The sequence below is a fragment of the Peromyscus maniculatus genome, chromosome 7 (assembly GCF_049852395.1).
Source record: "Peromyscus maniculatus bairdii isolate BWxNUB_F1_BW_parent chromosome 7, HU_Pman_BW_mat_3.1, whole genome shotgun sequence".
In the NCBI taxonomy this organism is placed as follows: domain Eukaryota; kingdom Metazoa; phylum Chordata; class Mammalia; order Rodentia; family Cricetidae; genus Peromyscus; species Peromyscus maniculatus.
Window position 1 is genome coordinate 23023275 of NC_134858.1, and position 21389 is coordinate 23044663.

Sequence of the window (21389 nt, forward strand, 5' to 3'; positions counted from 1 at the left end):
CTCTGCTCTGTAATCCATTTGAAGATATTGTTAAGGGTTATTTTTCGTATAAGTTGGTTAATGTCATCTCTATCTGTCTATCTATCTATCTATCTATCTATCTATCTATCTATCTATCTATCTATCTATCTATCTATCTATCTATCTATCTATCTATCTCTACAACCTGGGTAAGATTACTATGCAGAGTTAAAAGCCCAAGAGGTCAGAGTAGTAGCTAAGAGCTGATACTAAAAATCCTTTCTTACCCTTAGCTGCTGCTGTCGTCCTTCCCCTCAGAAAGAGAGCTACTTCCTGTGTATCTATCTTTTTATTGACTTCTGTTCTGCCTTCTCATTGGTTGTAAACCCAACCAAATAACCTCCTTGTCACTGCCTGTCTATATAGACCTCCAGGTCTTCTATGGTTGGTATTGAGATTAAAAGCGTGTGTCTCCATGCTGGCTGTATCCTTGAACACACAGAGATCTGCCTGTCATGCGATCAGGATTAAAGGTGTGCGCCACCACTGCCTAGCTTCTGCTATGGCTTGCTATTAGCTGTGACCCCCAGGCAACTTTATTTATTAACATACAAATAAAATTTCAGTATAAATGAAATATCACCATATTACTAATCTTCAATGGCAGTCTTATTCTTAAGTGCTATTTTCACTGGCTACAAGCTCACTTTAGTAAAATCATGAGTGTAAAGGAACTGTGTTACATTTTCCTATTATTTGTTTTAAGAAGGTGAAAGCAAGATACTAGATGAACTATTCTTGACAAAGTTGAGTCCATGCTGGACTTACACGGTGTATATTGTTTTGCTAATCATGCTTTACCACAGTGTTTTTAATTTGCTATTAAGTTACTAGAATTAACTGTGAAATACTCCTTATTGAGGGGAACAGTATTTTCTCTGTGTTGATTACCACAGTTTTTTCCCTTTTGATTAAATTTTTTTTTTCATTCTGGAAGTTGTGTTTATTGTAACAGTTCATGTGGTTTTTAAAGCACTGCAATTTTATACTCAATAATATTGGTTTAAATGAAAATGGCTTACATATCTGAACATTTGGTTTCTCAGTTGGTAGTATAGTACTGTTTGGGGAGGTTTAGGAGGTATGACCTTACTGGAGAAGTCTCTGGGGGGGAAGACTTTGAGAATTTAAAGCTTTGCATTGCTTACAGTTTGCTCTGTATACTGTGAAGCTTGTGGTTAAGGATGTGAGATCTCAGTCTCCTGCTTCGGCTGCCAGGCCTCCCTGCCATTATGAATTCTTACTCCTCTGGTACTGAAAACCCAACTAAACCCGTAAACCCTTTCTTCTGAAAGTTGTCTTAGTTGGTGGTGTTTTATCACAGCAATGTCAGAGTAACTGATACAGCTAGTTAACCTAATTGATTCTGGTTGGGTAGAAGTAATGTACATTGCAGCTCTGGAGCAGAGGTGAGTCTAGACAGATGGGTTGAGTCTACTTTGTCTTCTATAGGTTGGCAACTTGATAATTATGTATGAAGAAACACTTCATCTTAACCTTTGAGATGTCACTAACTGAAATTTTTTATATTAAAATTTTAGTTTAAAGAATAGCTTTTGAACATGTGTTTAGTAGAATATTATCTGTGGTCACTTGAATGAGATGTCCCCAATAGTCCTAGGCATTTGATCTCCACTTTATGTGCTATTGGGGGGAAGTTTAGGAGGCGGGGCTTTCCTGGAGGAACTATGTCACTGGAGACAGGCTTTGAGAGCTTAAGGTTTCACCTGCTCCCTGTTACCTCTCTGCGTCATGTTTGTGGTTCATAATGTGTGCTCTCAGCTTGCTGTTCCAGCCATGCCTGCTGTCATGATTTCCCGTTTATCATAGACTCTAACCTTCTGGAACCATAGCTCGAGTGAAATCTTCCTTAAGTTGCTTTGGTTATGGTGTTTTATCACAGCAACAGAAAAGTAAATAATACACTTAGCTTACTTTTGTTTTCTCTTTCAGGTAGCTTATAATTTGTATGATAAGGTAAAATGAACATAAAAAGATGCAGCATTTCCTGGTTATAAGTAGAAGTTAATAGAATCAAATAAAAATTTAAAAGTATAAGGGTACTCCCTTTTGTAAGATGCTAACTCAGAATTTTGAGACTAGAATTGAGGTAGGGATTAAAGAGGTAGTCCAACTAGGAAAAGAGTGACCAGCTGTATTAGGGATTTCTAGAGGAACAGACCAATGCATATATTTATTTATTTCAAGAGGATTTACTAGATTGGCTTACATGAGTACAGCTGGGTAGTTCAGTAACAGTCACTTGCATCCTAGAGAGGCTGAGAACCTGGTAGTTGATAAATCTGAAAAGCTGTCTGCCTCAGCAGTTCCAGTGTGGTGCTGAAGGCCTGCTGCTGTGTTCCAGTCTCAGTGAACAGTCTTGTGGTAGAAGCACTTACCAAATAACCAAGGAGAGCAGGTAAAAGCGTTTCCCCCAGACTTCTTTCTATCTGCGCTACTCCAGGAAAGTTCTGCTCACCCTGAAGGGAGGTCTTCCACCTCAGATAACTATCCTTCTGGTCAATCCTTGGGTTAGAAATAGTTCATGTGTGCCCAGGTAGAATGCAGTTTTTTTTGTCCCTCTATCATAAGGTCTCTCACATACTTGCCCAGAGCCATATCTCTTACTTGAATTCAGATCCAATCAAATTGACAACCAAGGTTAACAGTCATACTACTTTTTTTTTCATCATTTATGTGTCAGGCAGATGTTTATTTTGTATAATAAGTCATAATCCTATCATAGGAACTCATTTCAGAGGTGACACTAAGGTATTAGATTAGCTTACTTGCTCATGGTTGCAAATCCAGTCTGTTTCTGTTATTAATATCCATGCAGAGTCTCATTTAAGAGTAATGAGTGTATATTAATACTCAGTTGAGTAACACTGGAGCCAGTACATCTAGAGAATTCTTGATTGCAAATCTTTTTTTAAAAATTAATTAAAAACCATTATCAGGCTGAGTGTGGTGGTACACTTGGGAGGCAGAGGCAGGAAGATATCTAAGTTCAAGGCCAGCCCAGGCTACACAGTGAGACAGTGTCTCAAACAGAGCATAAGCAAAATACCACCATAACCAAGAACCAATGTCAGGTTGGTCACAATGAAACATGTCTCATTCTTGATGGCTGTGGGGTCAAATATATCTCTATTTGTGCTTCCCTAGAAAAGTGGCTGGGCTTCCACTATGCTGAGTTCTATACCTCACTAAATCGTATTTAGTAGTAAATCGTATATCCAGTCCAAGAAATAAGTCTTGAAAATATATCCTATATAAGGAATGTACCTGATAAAGCTATGAATTACATGTTAGTCTTAAGCCTAATTTTTTTTGTTTTTCTTTTTTTGTTTTTTTTTTTTTTTGAGACAGGTTTTTCTGTGTAGTAGCCCTGGCTGTTCTGGAACTTGCTTTGTAGACCAGGCTGGCCTCAACTCCTAAAAGTATGCACCACCATGCAAGCCCATTTTTATTAGTACATTTTCACTGCTTAGTTTTAAGATCCAGAACTAGGGATAAAGGAAAGAAAAAGATAGGGATGGTAGAGTAGGGCAGTTAATAGGTTAAGTGCTTGATTAGTTTTTAGTTTTGATTTTAGTTGAATTCCTTTGATTACAGACATTGTATATTATATGTATTTAGGTATATTTAGGATGTTAGAAAACATACATGGCCATTTGTAAGTTATATCCACCATATAACCCAGGATGGCCTGGAATTCTATTGTAAAATTAGTAATAATAGTAATAATCCCAATTTTTATTTCTAATTTCATTAATTTGAAATTTTCTTCTTTTATTCTCAGTGTAATTGATGGCTTCTTAATTTTGAAGGCCCTTTTGGACAGTTCACTTAGTTTTGTTAATTTTTTTCTAGTTTTTCTTTTTTGGGGTGGGGGGGCACAGTCTGCCATAGCCATTATTTCGTTTTGTATTTAATTTACTCTTTTCTAGATCCATAAGCTGAAATGGTTGTTTTTTAATCCGATCATCATTTTTATGTAAGCATTTACAACTGACAATTCCCTAGCCCTGCCTTTCTTAGTGCGATAAGGTTGGCACACTGGGTTGTCATTTTCATTTTTCAATGTATATATTTTACTTTCCTTTATAATTTCCTTTCTGATTCTTTGGTTATATGAGAGTGTATTGATTAATTTCTAAATATGTATAAACTTCTCTGTTTATTTTTATTTTATGTGTTTGTTCATGTGCTCATGTGAGCATGCATGTGGAGGCTGGACCAACATTGACACCAGGTGTTTTCCTTGGTCTCTTTGAACCTAGACTGCCTGGTGAGCCCCAAGGACCCTCCTGTCTCTGCTTTTACATGGCCACTGGGGATCAAATTCTGCCCTTCATGTTTTCACTGCAAAGCACTTTACTCACTGAGCTGTCTCCATAGCCTCAGTTTTATTTAAAAAATACATGTTTTTATTTCAGTTTTTCCTTTTCAAGGCCTATTTGTTACTCTCGAAGACTTATTTTTGACTGGACTCAGACTTAGAAGTACAAGTTCTCAGCGAGGACAGTTTATGCCTCTTGGCAGTGTGTTTCTGGCTTCCTTCATTCTCTGAGCCAAAAGTTTAGCATAGTATGCAGGCTCCTCCTCGTTGTTTCTCAGTGCGTTGTTTCTTCAGAGCAGTATGCCTGTGTTTCTGTTGCAGGACACATGGAGTAACAAGTCACTAAATCTTGGGAGCTTTGTTCCTGGGCTTCTTAACTTCTTTGTTTAAGGGCGTTCTGATAATATATTGGTGGATATCATTTTCTTTAGAGAGATTGAAAAGCTTTCAGATTCTGTGAGGTCTTTTAGTCCCCAACCAATGAAGCACAGTAGTATCTGTCAGGCCAGACATATCCTTCTCTCTCTCTCTCTCTCTCTCTCTCTCTCTCTCTCTCTCTCTATCTCTATCTCTATCTCTATCTCTCTATCTCTCTATCTCTCTATCTCTATCTCTATCTCTCTCTCAATCTCTCTCTCAATAACAAAGTTGAGAATACTTAGATTGGAAGCCGACTTGTGCTCCCGCTCTCCAGTTCTTCATGGTCTGTAACAAGAATGCCTCTTACTCAACAGCAGGTGCACTCTTGGGGCGCCCAACGTGTTGGCAAGAGTTTCTACCTAAAACCTGAGAAAAGATTCTAAAATGGAGCTAAAAACAGCTTCCTAATTGTCTCTCTCAAAGGAGCGGCAGCCTGCCGGTTTGAGCTACTGGCGAGTTCCTAGCGTGAGAGCTTGATCTGCAGTATGTCGGGAATGAGGCCTCTGCAAGTGGCACATTAAGCTGCATGGTGGATTTAGCCTTTGCTAGTACAAAACAAAAAGAGGTTTCTGGGCTACACACTGCTTGGATAAAAGCATAGACCCAGGATGGCTCCCAGAGCTGGCGGAAAAGGTACCACCGCCATGTTGGGAAGCTGAAGTGGGCGGAGCCAGCAGCCACAGCGCCGTTTCAGGCTTAAAAGGCTGCAGTTTAAGCAATAGGCTCAAGGTAATATAAAAAATAAGCCATGTAAAGATGGCTGCCACACAGAGAATCTGGATTATGTTCTCTTTGATATTTGTAACTGAAGAAAAACATTTGATTGCAAAAGCTGTTGAGTTATGCCAAAATGTATATTTTAAAGGTACCTTGACTTCAAAATTTGGATATAAGGATATGTTGCTTTGGAAAAGAGGCTCTGGTTTTGTTTCCACAGAAAGCCAGAGGCTATGGATTTGTTCCAGATTAAGATACATCAGGTTTGACCAGCCAAGACCCCCTGAAAGGTCTCCGATGACACCATGGCCCAGATGATCCAGCATCCAGAGCGGTTTCAAGGCAACTGGTTCAAACAATACAGCCTCACGGACTACCCCTTAGGTCTAAAATTTTCTTTGCATCCCCATAAGATACAGCGCCCCCCTCCAGCAGGAAGTAGTAAGAGATGCTACGCCCAAATTCCCAAATATATCAAGCTGGCTTTAGAGGTGGAATTGGCTCACTCCCCCTCCCCAGACATATTGCTTTAAAAAAAAAAAATGGTTAGGCAATTCTTGTGTCCCAAATCAGAAGAGCCCTCTGGTGTGGGACAGAGAAAACCAATATTTTTATTTAAAACAGATTGATTATAAATGTGATCTCTTTCTAAAAAAGAAAAGGGGATATAATATAGATATATAGGAGGATATAGAGATGAAAAGATAAAAGGATAGATTAATTAACCTACTTTTAAAGAACAACTTGTTTAAAATGTTTTACATTGGTATAGATTTTAGTTTATGTTTAAAATGTTTTACATTGGTATGGATTTTAGTTTATTGATACAAACTTGAAGTTAATATTGTTATACTGTGTATATATATATTTCTATTCTTGTTTGAGGTATTATGTTTATGTAACTCATTTAAAATTGTAATGGATAATTAAAAAATAGATTAATAATTAGTCATCTATAATAATCATATCTGTAGCCATGTTAGTTAAGTTTTCTAGGTATACATAGATATATTTCAGATAGATAGGTAATCTTCAAACACTTCATAGACCTAGAGAATATGGCATTTAAATAACTTAAAATTCTGTTGATGTGAGACACAATTGCTCCTGGCTGCACCAATTGATCCCGAGAGAATGTTGGGCTTCTAAGACATTTCCATTTGGAAGTTTGTCTTTTTGGCACAAAATGGCCTACTGGGCAAAAAACTGCCCTTACCTTGATGGCTGACAGTACAAATGCAATGCTGTCCTTTCTGGACAAGCGGGACACAAGGAAAGCGACCACTGTACTCTGCCAAGACAGGGTAAGATGGTCTCTCAAAATTCCTGCTTCTGAAAATGGTCTGTCAGATATTCTAGGCCTGTAGCCAATCTGAATGCACCAACAATGCTGAGAAACATTAGGTGACTGTCCAGGCTGCCAGTTGTCTTGGTCTACTCTAGCAAGATTCCCGAAAGTTGCTTGCATCCATCTACCATTTCTCAGGTACCATTATGTTCCTTCTCAGGTCTTTGATGTGGTTGAAAACTAGATAGTTGTAATTTCCTCAGTTATGATAAAAGATAAGTTAGATATAAAACCTTAAACTCACAAATATAAGATAGATAGGACATCTTCTTTAATATTGTAACTATAATTCTTCCTCGGTAATTGTTTTGTTATATATAATTTTACCATGTTAAAGTTAAAACCTTCCTTTTTAAAAAAAAAAAAAGGGGGGGGGCAAGTGCTATGGATATTGTTCTATATAAATAAAACACTGGTGGCCAGTGACGAGGCAGGAAGTAGGTGGGACAAGGAGAGAGGAGAATTCTGGGAAGCGGAAGGCTGAGGGGAGAGACACTGCAGCCACCGCCAGGACAAGCAACAGGTGAAGACGCTGGGAAGCCACCAGCCACGTGGCAAGGTATAGATTTATAAAAATGGGTTAATTTAAGATAAAAGAACAGTTAGCAAGAAGCCTGCCACGGCCATACAGTTTATAAGTGATATAAGCGTCTGAGTGATTATTTTATATGTGGATTGTGGGACTGCGGGGCTTGGGGAACCTGGAGAGAAGCCCTCCAGCAACACACTCTGCCATGGGTCAAGACACCTTGTTCATGGGAAAATCTTGTTTGTCATATCCACCACTGATTTGGACCAATACTCACTCAGAGCATCAGCAGCCACTTCTGTGGCCATGTGCTTCTCATAGAATTTCCAGAGCTTGTTCGTTGTCCACTTGAATGAGTTTCTGACAGCAGTTGGCTTCATCTTGACACATCCAAACACCTAGGAGATGCCACAAAAAAGAACTTATTTCAGTTTTTTTAAAGGAAGACTTTTAGTCATTTCTGGAAAATGTTTTACTTTACACTTAAGAAAAATGTGTATTAGTTAGTCTACTGGGTTCAGTGTTTCCTCTATATTGTTAGGCCTACTTTGGTTATAATGTAGCTCAGGTCTCATTGTTTCCTTAGATTATTGCCCATCTAGTTGTTCTGTTGTGGGGTCCACTTGGAGCCAACACAATTCACACACCAAGTCAATGTAGATGACAAAACTTAATTGTAATCAAGCCACTGCTGATTGATCAGGCCCGCAGAGTAGACTTGGGAGCTGAACTGTGAACCTAAGCCAGAATGTTAGAGTTTTTAAACCTGAAAACTAGAAAACATCTGTGCTGTGTTACAGACATATTTTCCACCAGTCAGGATTCAGGGATTAGGGACTTTCCTAGGAACATTTCTCTGTGTTATCTTCTCACTTATCTTTTCATTGGTGGTTTACTCAAATGTGGCGGGGTGCCTTGCCCACAATTCATTTCTCACCTTGTCAACCAAGATGTCAGTTACCCAGGGAGGTCTGGGGAGGTCTGGGGGGTGAGCCTTGAGAACTTAAACTTTGTTTGACCCTTAATTCAAAATGAAAGTTCTTTCCAAAATGGCTTCAGTTTGGTTCCTTCTTACAGTTCTGTTTGTGACTGAATTGTCTAATTATAGAACTATTTATTTCTTCACTTTTAACTGTTTGTTTTACATACTTTGAAATTTTGCTGATGCTATCTATATGTTTATAAGTGTTACATTGCCGGGCGGTGGTGGCGCACGCCTTTAATCCCAGCACTCGGGAGGCAGAGCCAGGTGGATCTCTGTGAGTTCGAGGCCAGCCTGGTCTACCAAGTGAGTTCCAGGAAAGGCGCAAAGCTACACAGAGAAACCCTGTCTCGAAAAACCAAAAAAAAAAAAAAAAAAAAAAAAAAAAAAAGTGTTACATCTTTGTGAATTGATAATTTTATCAACATACAAAGTTCTTTGTTGACTGTCCTGACAGTTTTGATGTATCTATTTTGTGTGGTGCTAGGGTGGCTATTCTACCTTTTGCATAGAGTGTCTTTTTTAGCCTGGTTGTGTTCTTAGTTCTAAAGTGACTCCTTTATAGGTACCATGCAATTGTACAGTGCTTTATCCAAGTCTAGAAAATTCACATGTAAATATCAGTGAAGAACTTGCACCATTCTGCTATTTGTTCTGGATGTCTTATAGCTGTAAGGATCTTACCTCTTTTGTGAGCTATTGTAAACAGAACCCAGCCTGCATATGTAAAGTTATTTTTTTCAAAACATGTGTGTTACTGTATATTAATTAGTAAAGATAAATTCATTAACTGTTACATCAATCATCACTGCATTTTATAATGTATTCAACCTTGTATAATGTATACCTTAAAGCTATTTGTGTTTTGGTAAAACTGAACTTTATGCTCTTTACTATATACAAAACATAAAAAAATTAAAGAGTAGGTGATCACAGTAGAAATCACGCCCTAGCTTCTTGTCTTCTTTGTTGGGCATGTGAATGGAAGTGCAGGTGCCCTTGAAGCTAGAGCCTTTGCAACCCTGGAGCTGGAGTTCCATACTATTGTAGGCTACCTGACTTGGTTGCAGGGCACCTGTTCGGTTACTTTGCAAGAGCAGTGTGTGCTCTTAACCCTACTAAGCTAGCTTTCTAGTCCCAGAATGCTAATTTTTAATATCTTCAGTCATTCAGTATTGTCTATAATAAAGCTTAGTACTTTTACTTTTTATTTCACTGAAGCAGTGATACATACAGCTAATTTTTTTTTCTTAATGTGACTGTCTTTGGTCACTAAAACACATTTCTGTTGAAGTGTCAGTTACAGTATTAGAAATGTTACTCTTAAAAAAGATGGATGGTAAATTATTAAACATCTATTTTAAAAACCTTTGACGGTGTGGATTTTATTTGGTTAGCATCTTTTCCTGTGGCTGTGATAAGTACCCTGACAAAAACAACCTGAGAAGGGTTTATTTTGGGTCACAGTGGTTGTAGCAGGGAAGGCCTGGTATCAGAAGCTTGAGGCAGCTGGTCACACTGCATCCAGTCAAGAAGCAGATTGAGTTGATTGCTTGGTCTCACCTAGCTTCTTTCTGTGAAGTCCAGGACCTAACCCCAGAGGGTGATGTCTCCTCTTAGCCCCCATTCTTTTAACCAGGGTCATTTTATCTGTTATCCAAATCAAACAGCCCCCCCCCACAGGCATGCCCAGAGGCTAACCTAATCTAAATAAGATGGAAGTTTGTCTCCTAGGTGATTCCAGATCCTCTCGAAGTGATTACCCTAGCCATCATCACTCAGTGTGAAACTGAGGACAAACATATTTTTCCCGAGGCCTGCTCTTTTCTGAAGGGAAACGGAGGAGCAGTGATCTGGGGAGGAGAGGTGGTGCGCAGAACCGAGAGGAGTGGGGGGAGGGGAGGCTGCAGTTGGGATGTATTGTATGAGAGAAGAATAAATAAAAAGAAAAAACCCCATTCTTTTCTAATGTGGAGTCTTGATGTTTTTGATTGTGAGCCTATTCTTTAGCGGCTGAACCATCTCTCCAGCCCGAATATGGGATCTTTGGTATATTTTGAATGTCACTAACTAGGAAATTACTAGCATTATTATATTCATTGTATAAATTGGTTGAATTTGACAGGTTTTTCTTCTGTTTCTTTTAGGTGAATCTGGACTGGGAAAGTCAACATTAATCAACTCATTGTTCCTCACAGATTTATATTCTCCAGAATATCCAGGGCCTTCTCATAGAATAAAAAAGACTGTACAGGTATGTATGTTATTGCTGTTAATTAATAACAGTTATGTCAACACGCAACAAAATCATTTTATTTGGTGTCTAGAAGTAGATTCATACTTGACTTGAAGAGGAAAGTGGTAAACACGACTTCATTAAACTAAAACCAAAAACATATATATGATCAGAGGTATTATCTTGATTAGAGCCTGCGATAATTGCTCTGATGATCCTCTTAGAAATTTCATTGTAATATAGTAATAACCCTAGGGTTGTGTAGTCCGTTATGATACTCTTTGCACATATGACTAAGGTTGAACCATTAAAATTAAATAAAATTTAGAATGCAGTTTCCCGGTTTCATCGTACACATCTCAAGTGCTCTTGTGCTAACCACATGTGCTAAATGGTTCTTATTTTGGACAGCCATATATAAAACACTTCCACTATTGGCCGTGAGTTAATACCATATGATAGTTAAATGGCAGTAGTAATTATGTCAGACTGCCAAGCCATATATGGTTAGTTTATCACCTCTTGGTCTTATTATGCATGCTGATAAGCTGAGATCTTACTAAATATAGTTCCTGATCTTGTATGTTTGAAGTAGGACTGGACTTCTGCATTTCTAACAGGACCCCAAGTGGAGTGGCTACTGCTGGTTGTCGGAACACACTTTATATTTGGTCTAGACTTAGTCACTTTCAACCTTCCTAATTCTGCGACCCTTTAATATAGTTAGTTCTTCATGTTGTGGTGACCCCCCAACCATAAAATTATTTTCATTGCTACTTCATAACTGTAATTTTGCTACGGTTCTGATTCGTAATGTAAATATCTGAAATGCAGGATGTCTGATATGTGACTCCAAAAGGAGTTGTGACCACAGGTTGAGAACTACTGCTCAGACTCTAAATCTGCACTCTAAATCTGCAGCACAATAGCTTGTAGCTATGTGTTGTTCCTGAGTTTTTTTAAGAAATGTATTCCAAATTGAGATATTCTGCAAGTGTGAAACGTGCTTCAGATTTTGAACACTTAGCATGGAGAAAAGAATGTAACTTCTCATTGGTTTTGTTGTTGATGTTTGTTGGATTGTTCTTTTGTTTTGTTTTGTGACAGGGTTTCTCTCGGTAGCCCTGGGCTGTCCTCTAACTCAGAGATCCACCTGCCTCTGCCTTTACTCTCAGTGCTGAGATTAAAGGCGTTCACCACCTCTGCCCTGCTCTCTCATTGTTTTTGTATCAACCATATTCAAAGTGGCTACTGAAAAATTTAAATGTACTTAATGTGGATCACTGTATACTTTTGTTTGGTAGCACTGTTCCAACTATTGATTAAAAGCTTATTGGTGGGCTGTAAAGTAAGATACAACACATTGTTGAGGCCTGTGGGTTTAGAGCTGGATTTGAAGTAGTGATTAGACCAATGTACAAGATGGACAGGCAGAAACACACATATCATACTGCCTGGTGCAGTTTGGCCATTTGATTAAGGAGTAGTTTTATGAAGAAATATTTTATTTCTCATTTAGACTTTGTTTGATTTAGAGAGGGAATAAAATGTAACCTTTAATTTGCCTACAGAAAAGTGTTCCTGAGAATGTGAGCCTACATGACTTATTTATTTTTTGACTAATATTAAAGATTTTAATCCTAAAGAAGAAAAACTTACTTTTTCAACGTAGGCCTTAATATTCAAGATCAGAAAACTTGGAAATTTTTAATGAAGTCTACAGTATAGACTTCTAAGTTCAGATGTATTTGGTATAAAATAATCTGCTAGATATTGTCATGGACCTATAAAAACTATTCTTGGTTAGGTAATTTTCTCAGTTCTCATTATTGTTCTAACCTGTAGATAGCTAATTCCAAGTCGACACAAAAAACACTTACTGAGTTACTGTTACCATCTTCCAGATACTGCTGTAGATGCTTATTTACTTGATTCTTACAAGTCTTAAAACTTCATGTGATAGATGGTAGTAATATCTCATTTTACCAATATGATTGTTGAGACAGACTGGGCTGTGCCCTGAGATCATGTAATAAATAAATAAAGGAGACAAGTTTCAAATCCAGACTGTTTGTACACAAGCACACACATACACACATGCTCTAGATGGTTAATGACTGTTAGTTGAATAGACTAATTGGTTCTTCAGAAAAGGATTAGCTTTTCTTTACTAGTACTTTATGAAAAAAGGTTTGTTTTGCTAAATGACAATCTAAGGTGCTGTTCCTTGGGAGCCATCACCTTCTTTTTTGAGACATGTCTTCCACTGACTGGGAGCTCACTATTAGGCTCGGTTGCCTGGCCGGTGACCCATAGGTGTATTCCTGTGTCCACTGTCCAGCATTGGGATTGCTTTTTTACATGGATTTTGGGGAATCAAATTCAGGTCCCTTTGTTCCTGTGGCAAATACTTTACTGACTGTTTTCTCCCCACCCCTCATTGTTAGCTCTCGATCCATTCACCCAGTAACTTCTGCTAGGGTTTTAATAGATGAAAATATTAACTTAGTAATTTTGAGATAGAACACAAAGAAATCTAGTTTAACATGTTATTTGACAAAATATTCAGTGAGAGATTATAGTCTTCGTTATTCTGTTATTTTACAAATCGAGGAAACATCTGTTAAAAAGGATTCATAAGATGTTGCCATCACTGATTTTCTATATTGTACTTTTTACTAAGTTTGTTCTGAAAATGCTTTGTTATGAAAAAGCCTTTTGAGGAAAAAAGGGCACAAACTTAAGCATAAGTATTATGGATTTTCACATATATCCATACATCTGGGCAACCTGATTTTGGGTTAATGTGTACTACATTTTCAACATTCCAGAAAGTTTCCATGTGCTCCTCCTCCAGTGTTATGTCATTCCTTCCCCAAAGACAAACACCTCACCTCTCTAGATTAATTTGGATGTTCTTGAACTTCATGTGGATTTATTCTTGAAACAGATTTCTTTCCCCGAGAATTCTTTTTCTCACTTGTTCATGCTTGTTGTACTAGTCCTCATTGCTGGGTAGTATTGCTGTGTAGTAATATATCATAGCATGTCCTTTTTGTTTTGGATAAACATTTGGGTTTCTGTGTTTTACTCATACAGATATCCTGTTGTATATGAATGTGGAAAGACAAAGACATTTCATTGTTTTCATGTACTTTCCATTTGTAGTTCAGTTGAACATGTCTGCTTTACTAATTGGCTACTTAGGTTTCATTGAACTGCTTTGGTCATTTTAGTATTTCCTGTCTTTTTCTTCCATATTTCCAGATTTCTTTACATATGAATCCTTGACATTTTTATCACATTTCATACATAGAGACCAATATAGGCATACTGTCCAGAGTTTTGAATGACAAATGTCTGTGACTTTTGTGTCCTGAAGGAATTTTAGAACATTTCCAGTTGTCAGAAAATAAAGGAAAAATCCTCTCCTATGATGTGGCCAAAGAGTAAAACCTTAAATAATATGCAGCATCATAGACTCCTTCCTGAATGTTACATTTATAGTAGACTTGTGTTTTCCGGAAGAGATCTGACATTCATAGTCTTGGAAGATTACTAAGTATTTAAACTAATAAAGAACTGATTCTGAGGTCTCTGCTCCTCAGTGGCTCTGATTCAAGTGAAGGTCTCACTTGAACTCTGAGATTAATTCCTAACCTCCTATGTTGGCTGGAGGTCCTCTGCTGAGCATGGCCAGATGGGAGCAGCCATCAGGCATTGTTTTCCCTATACTAGTGCTTCTCAGTGTGAGTGGACACCAGATGGAGGCAAAATCCAAATAATTTGCATTTCTTTTAAATTCTCAAGTTGTTGTAGTCACAAAGTTTAGTATTTAAGAATCCTTGCTCTGTAGTACTTCTGGATTGTTGTAAACTGCTTTCATTTTATGTCGGGGAGAAGGTCAGAGAGGGAAGTGTTTCTCCTTAGTACTTCCAAGGCTATTTCTGGTTGAATGCAATAGTGCCATGTTACTTCTCTCCTGGTTTATATATTTTTCCACAGTAGATTATAAAAATTAAATGAAGGGGAAAAATAGTTGTACTCTCCATGTTCTTATTTAACAAACTATGTAATAGTATATGTATGTAATTATTACATTTTATTTCACATTTTTTATTGTTTTTTAAAAATGGTATTTTTTTGTCATTGTAAGATTGTGAACTATGTTTTCTTGGGGGGGGGAAATTATCTTTTATTTGAGATATAGTTTATTTCAATTTTAGTTTCTTGATTGGCAAATTTATCTTGATGTACTGTAAAATGTTTTCTTGGTGTGAAGTTTAGTAAATCACTTTAGTAGTCTTGTAGTGATACAGATTAGGTAGCTATGCAATTTATAGAGGTTAGAAAAATTGCAAGCAATAGGTTATACTCTTAGAATAAAATGCTTTATATTTATAGACGTCATGAAAAGTTTTCAGAGCCCAGTTAAATGTTCTTAGAGATAGCACTCCTCTTTTGAACCAGTCATTTGCGCGAACATTTCAGTGCTTTACACACTAGGTGGGTCTACAGTAATGACAGATGCAGCGTTCTCAAGGATCTCTAGTGGGAAAACATAGGAAATATGAAGTAACAACAATGCTGCTGTTAGTAAGATGCTTTTGGGAATTAGTGGTGTGGTGGCCGGAGGCAGTAGCAGTGAAGATGGGTGAGAGCTGTGCAGAAAAGGACAAGAGCGGATATTTATAAATGATTATGAAGGAAGCATTTATTCCCAAAGACCTATGCTAGCCTGTAATTTACCTCCTGGGTGCTCAGATTACAGTGTTAGGCTATCACACCCAGTCTCTTTCACTTTTTATGTTTTCCAAGGAAACATCTGAGGTAGTAAATGGAATGTTTTCTGTCTTTGAGCCAAGTAGATGTACCAGGCTGTCCCTTCAGAGCTTTGGCCTCACAGCTGCTTCTTAAGGAAGTATGGGTAAAGGGATAAACCCTGGACAGAAATTTTTAACCTTTTCTTCAGCATGGTATGCAGTTAATTAAACAACACATTTTGTTTATATTAATAAATGTCTTGGGAACATTAGATTAAAAAGTTTAATGTACTTGGTAGTCCTTTTGGTTATAAAGATGAACAATAATCATTGAAGGCTTGACTTGCTCCTAGATTGAAAAGCTACAATATTAGAAATAGTGGTATCTTTGATTTGTTGGATGTAGGGAGTCTAAAGATGCCTCAATAAATCAACAACACACATAAATGATATGAGATTTAGTTTTACTTAGTTTCTAGAGAAAAGCATAGTAGGAAATGCCCCTGCTTCATTCTCTTGTATAGCTTTGTTTCTTTGGCATTCAGTTACGCATGTAGTGTTAGAGAACTCTGGGTGATGCTTTGAAACATGCTGAAGTGACCTGCTTAAGAAAAGTGCATGGGAAAGTGACCATTTGGAGCAGATGGTTAGAGAATGTGGAAATTCCTGGGCTTGAATTAATTTGTTTTCCATGGATCCCATGAGGATACTTGCAAAACCAGATAATAGGGTAAAATTGGATCCTATGAATGGCATTAGTTTACAGTTAATGTTTTTTGAATCTTTGCCATTTGTTGCTGACTTCTTTGTGTTTGATCACGTATGGATACCCAAAATTTCATAGGCTAGAAATGGAAACTATCTTTATGAACAGACTCATCAAAGTACATAAAAGCTTCATTTTTTCTTACCAAGTCAATAAACAAGTTGAACTTTTAAAAAATGTACTGAGGGTTGAACCTGGGGCCTTAAAATTGCCAAATAATCACTTTGCCACTTTACTTATAGCCCAGTACCTAATCTTTGTTAATACAAACAGCCTTAAAACATAAGCTGTCTATTAAGGTATATTGTTAATATATACTGTTACTGAAAGAATAATAGGTCATGTTAATAAGAAAGCCAGAAATTGTTTGAAGTAGATCTGTCTTATCATATGTCTGTGATGTGTATGTACATCATGTAATGTGGTGCCTTCAGAGGTTTAGAAGAGGGTGTCAAGTCTCCTGGATTTGGAGTTAGTTGTAAGCCTCCATGTGACTGGTAGTAACCAAACTTGGTTCCTTGGCAACAAGTCCTCTTAACTGCTGAGCCATTCGTTATTCTTGGCTCTGTTTATTTCTTTTTAATGACACATATCATCAATGAATAACTCTTATAAAAGAGCTGGGGATGAATTCAAGATATTTTAAAATGTAGATTTGATCAGATTATCTTTTGACCAAAGAACTACAGAGTGTGAACTTCTTGATAATATAACACTGATGAATAGTTAAAACTCTTATTTACTGGTATTTAGTTTTTAATCTATATAGACTTAATACTTACTAGTATTTAATTAATACTTTCAAATATTCAGATTGCCAGTAGATAAATATGCTTATATTTGGGATACTCAATTTTCACTGATCATACAAGCCAAGATCAAAGCAGTTTGAAGAATATTGATCTGCAGGATAAGTCCAAGGCTTATCTAAGAGACAGGAAACATGCCTTCCCATAGACTTGCATGTCTGAATTACTGGCTTTCTTTTCCCCAATTTCAGTAACTTCTGATAATAAACTACTTTTTTCAAAAAACTCCTGATTGCAGTAAGCATATAATGTTCAGTTTGGTAGCTGCGTGTGAGCTATGAAACTTCATATGAAGTTTATTCACAGGAAATAAAACTAAATATTCAATTCCTTGATCATACTCATTAACATTCCAAGAGATAGGTAACCTTATAACCAAGAACTGCTGTATTGGACAGTAAAGGTGAAGCCAATTTTGTCACCTGAGAAGTACTATTGAATATTGTTGCAAATGACTCTTGCCCAAACATCCTAGCTTCTGCTTCACAGTCTCTTTATTGATCAGCAAATGTCTGTTAGAAATGCCAGAGGGAGCCAGGTGGTGGTGGTGCACATCTTTAATCCAAGCACTTGGGAGGCAGAGGCCAACCTGTTCCACAGAGTGAGATCCAGGATAGTCTCTAAAATTACGCAGAGAAACCTTGTCTTGAAAAAACAAAAACAAAAACAAAAAAAAAAAAGAAAGAAAGAAAGAAATGCCAGAGGGGAGTGAAAAGGCATCCTCATTTGTATAATCCTTAAAAGTATATCAAACTTTCTTAACCCAGTGATTATTCAACACATTGCTGAAGCTGCTTTTCATATGCCTTTGATCACATTTCCACCTTAAGTCTGGTAGTCTTAATGTCATTTTAGGCATTTGACACTCAAAGTTTGAGCATAAGTCTTGGCTTCTTTAAGTTAGCTTACCAATACTTCTGGAGCCTCTGGGGAAAGTATTTTTGCTCCTTGAAACAGTGATTGCTTTCTTTTAGACACCTCAAAGTTGATAGTTTAATAGTTATCACAGCATATTGCTTTGGACAGATAATATATACCTTTGGCCATACAGCTGGGGCTTGCAGAAAAACCATAAATTCTGCCAGGAACTAAAGCTGTAGTTTAAGGCTCTTTTTCTTACAATACTTTAAAACTTCTGAAGACACTTGAAGTATGAGTTTGTCATACTATTTACATGTGTTTTTCTTTCATTAACTAGGACGCTATCCTAGTTACTCAGTCATGTAGGGGCTGGGAAGACGGCTCAGTGGTTAAAGTGTTTTCCATCCTAGTGTGAGGACTGGAGTTGCAGTCTGCATCCAGAACCCTTGTGAAGACCTAGTGGGTGTGGCAGAGATAAAGGATGCCCAGAGAAAAGTGACTAGCCGGACTAGTGATGTCAGTGAGTTCTGGGTTCAATTGAGAGGCCATGCCTCAGTGTGTAAGATGAAGAGCAATTGATGAAGAACTTCCCCATCAGCCTTGAGCCTCCACAACCATGCACATATAGGTACACTTGCACCTTCACACATGTGAACATGCATGCACACACCGTGCACATTTGCATGCATACACACACACACACACACACACACACACACACACACACACACACACAGAAAGAGAGAGAGAGACAGACAGACTGACAGACAGACAGACAGAAAGCATGTAGGTGGTTGGATTTAATTTGTAAACAGCTTTCCAGTTGGTTTTGAGAAACTTGAGTGTCCTTGCCTCTTGTTACAAGAAACAACTCACATAATATATAATTAATATGTATACCAATGATTCTTACAGGTGGAGCAATCCAAAGTCTTAATCAAAGAAGGTGGCGTTCAGTTGCTGCTGACAATAGTTGATACCCCAGGATTTGGAGATGCAGTGGATAATAGTAATTGGTAAGAAATGTTTGTCCCCATTGTTTCCCAGCTCACTTTAAATACCAGTGTAGTTAATTACCCAGGCGTGATGGCACATCTTTAATCTTATCAGTTGGGAGGCAGAGGCAGGCATGGTCTATATAGCTAGTTCAGGCTAGAGCTACACAGTGAGACCCTGCCTTATAAACAGAAACAAAAACCTAGAACAACAAAAAACTTAACAGTGAGAATCATTAAGTTTTAAATGATTAAAACTTAGGTTCATATACCAAATTTGCTGTAACTCTTACTTGAAAACTTTTCTACCTGGACTGGTTTGTTCTTTTGTTTCTGTGTCTTTTTTTTTCTATTTTGGTGTTTTGAGACATGATCTCTTTGGGTCTCAAGATGGTTAAGAACTTAAATCCTCTTGCTTCAGCCTCTGATTTCTCTCTATATACAGTGGGGTTACTACCTCTTATACTAATATATGTGGGTGCGTGTACATATGTATATATGTATTTTATATATATTATATAGCATATATGCTACAACAATATTGTTATATATGCTGCATAATGTATTAATACTTATGATGATATATATATATATAATTATAACAAATTAAAGTGTTCTACTATAATTTTGTTTGTTATCTGAATTATATCACACCCTAACTTGTCTAATATTTTAGATTTTTGGTTTTTCAGTAAATTATAGATGAATCAAACACTCATGGAACTCTAGTCCGAAGTAATCTTATATTTGTATTTATAAACTGTTTCTTCTTTGAGTTTCACGTTGATGCTGAGTTGCAGTTAATTAACATTTTTCTCAACTCTTAAAATAACCAGTAAGCTAATCATGAGGTTTTTGTATTATTTAATCTTTCTTGGAAATTTAAAACTGTGGATGTAATTTTTTTCAGATTATAAAATATTTAGCATTGATATAGTTATCAATGTAAATAATATACTAATTAATTACCAGAGCTTTGCTTTGACACAGAACAATTCATATTTTAAATTTGAAAGTTAAAAATAATGAATCAAGATATATTTCATGCAGTTTTTTTTAATCTGTTTTTGTGTGTGTATGTGTGTGTGTTTTCACACATACACATTCAGATGTGGAGGCCCAAGGTCTAGATTAGTGTCTCCTTGATTGCTCTACACCTTTAGTTTTTGGAGACAGGGTAAAGCTTAACGGTTTAGCTAGACTAGCTGCTCAGTGAGCTTCAGGGATCCATCTGTCTCTGCTCCATACCTTCCCACAAGCTTGGGGCCAAAGGCACGGGTCACTATACCTGGCTTTTTACATGGGTTCTGGGTTGGAACACAGGTCTTTGTGCTTTCACAGTAGGCCCTTTACTGATTGAGCCATCTCCCCAGCCTAACTTTACCTACTTCTCAATCAGTATGTAGAACAATTTTAGATGTTTTCTAGTGGTGGATTATTTTTTTAAATCAAATTACAACTATTATCCTTTAATTGTCAAACAGTTCATTCCCTTGTAGGATTGTAACTTAATTGTTCTGTTTATCTACATTGTCCAGCTGGCAGCCTGTCATTGACTACATTGATAGTAAATTTGAGGATTACTTAAATGCAGAATCTCGAGTGAACAGACGTCAGATGCCCGATAACAGGGTTCAGTGTTGTTTATACTTCATCGCTCCTTCAGGACATGGGTCAGTACCTTGATGCTTTGCTATTCATTGTTTATATTGTGTGAATATTTTAGAAGAATGTGTCTGTGGAGTACATATAACTAGATCATTTATAAAAGAACCTGATGTCATGTAAAAGGGGCTTGGAACAACCTGTTTAAGACCTAGGTAGTTGCTTTCATCTGCTTCATAAAAAGAAGGGTTTCCAATTTACAGTCAGAAATTTGAGATCTTATAACTAATAGTTTTTTGAAGTTTTTGTTTTAACCATGTTTTTGTAAGAGCAAGTTAAAAACCATGCTTTTTGGTTTGTTAAGTTATCAAAAAGGCAGTAATACTTACTGAGTTTATGGAGATTCTAAAAAACCCCAAGGTAAAAACTTACAGACAAGGAAATTTACTGTAAGCCTAACAGAAAAGGTAATAATAATAAAAACAAAGCTTAAGTGCTAACTGCTTTCTTGTGCTGTTTCTTTCTAAGTGGTTCATTACACTTTAATATGAAGATTACCGTGTTTACATCAGTATTATCCTCTTTTAGTAGTTCAGACTAAAGTATTAAGACATTCATCTGATCTGATCCGTTTGATAGTAAAACAGAACAAAAACTCTGTACTCTTCTATTTTGGGTAGTTATGTGTCATCATTAGCTATTAATATTTCCATTACTCTTCATCAGTCTTTTGGGGAGGGTTGATAAGTCACAGCATAACCTAACTACCAAATCACTGTAATTCTACCCACTCTTTCCCAGAAAGAACTAGACTGTTATATAACATAAACTAAGTAGTGTTGTCGCTACCCAGTGCTCAGAGTAGTATAAACTCATTCCCTCCTGTTGTTTTGATCTCTTTTGCCTCGTATGATGCACATTTTCCACTCTGGTTGTACAGCGAGCCATAATATGTAATTACTATTTTTTGTGGTAAGGTTGGAAAAGTTTCT

At 37.1% G+C, this 21389-nt stretch overlaps 1 protein-coding gene across 2 annotated transcripts in view; it reads left to right on the forward strand.

Moving 5' to 3' along the window:
* Septin7 (septin 7) overlaps positions 1-21389 on the forward strand; it is a 68657-nt gene that overhangs the window by 20235 nt on the left and 27033 nt on the right. For both annotated transcript variants that reach the window (XM_076575901.1, XM_076575902.1), the window contains exons 3-5: positions 10510-10616; positions 18713-18813; positions 20331-20465. In XM_076575901.1, the coding sequence (XP_076432016.1) occupies positions 10510-10616; positions 18713-18813; positions 20331-20465 (343 nt within the window). The remainder of the gene's footprint in view (positions 1-10509; positions 10617-18712; positions 18814-20330; positions 20466-21389) is intronic.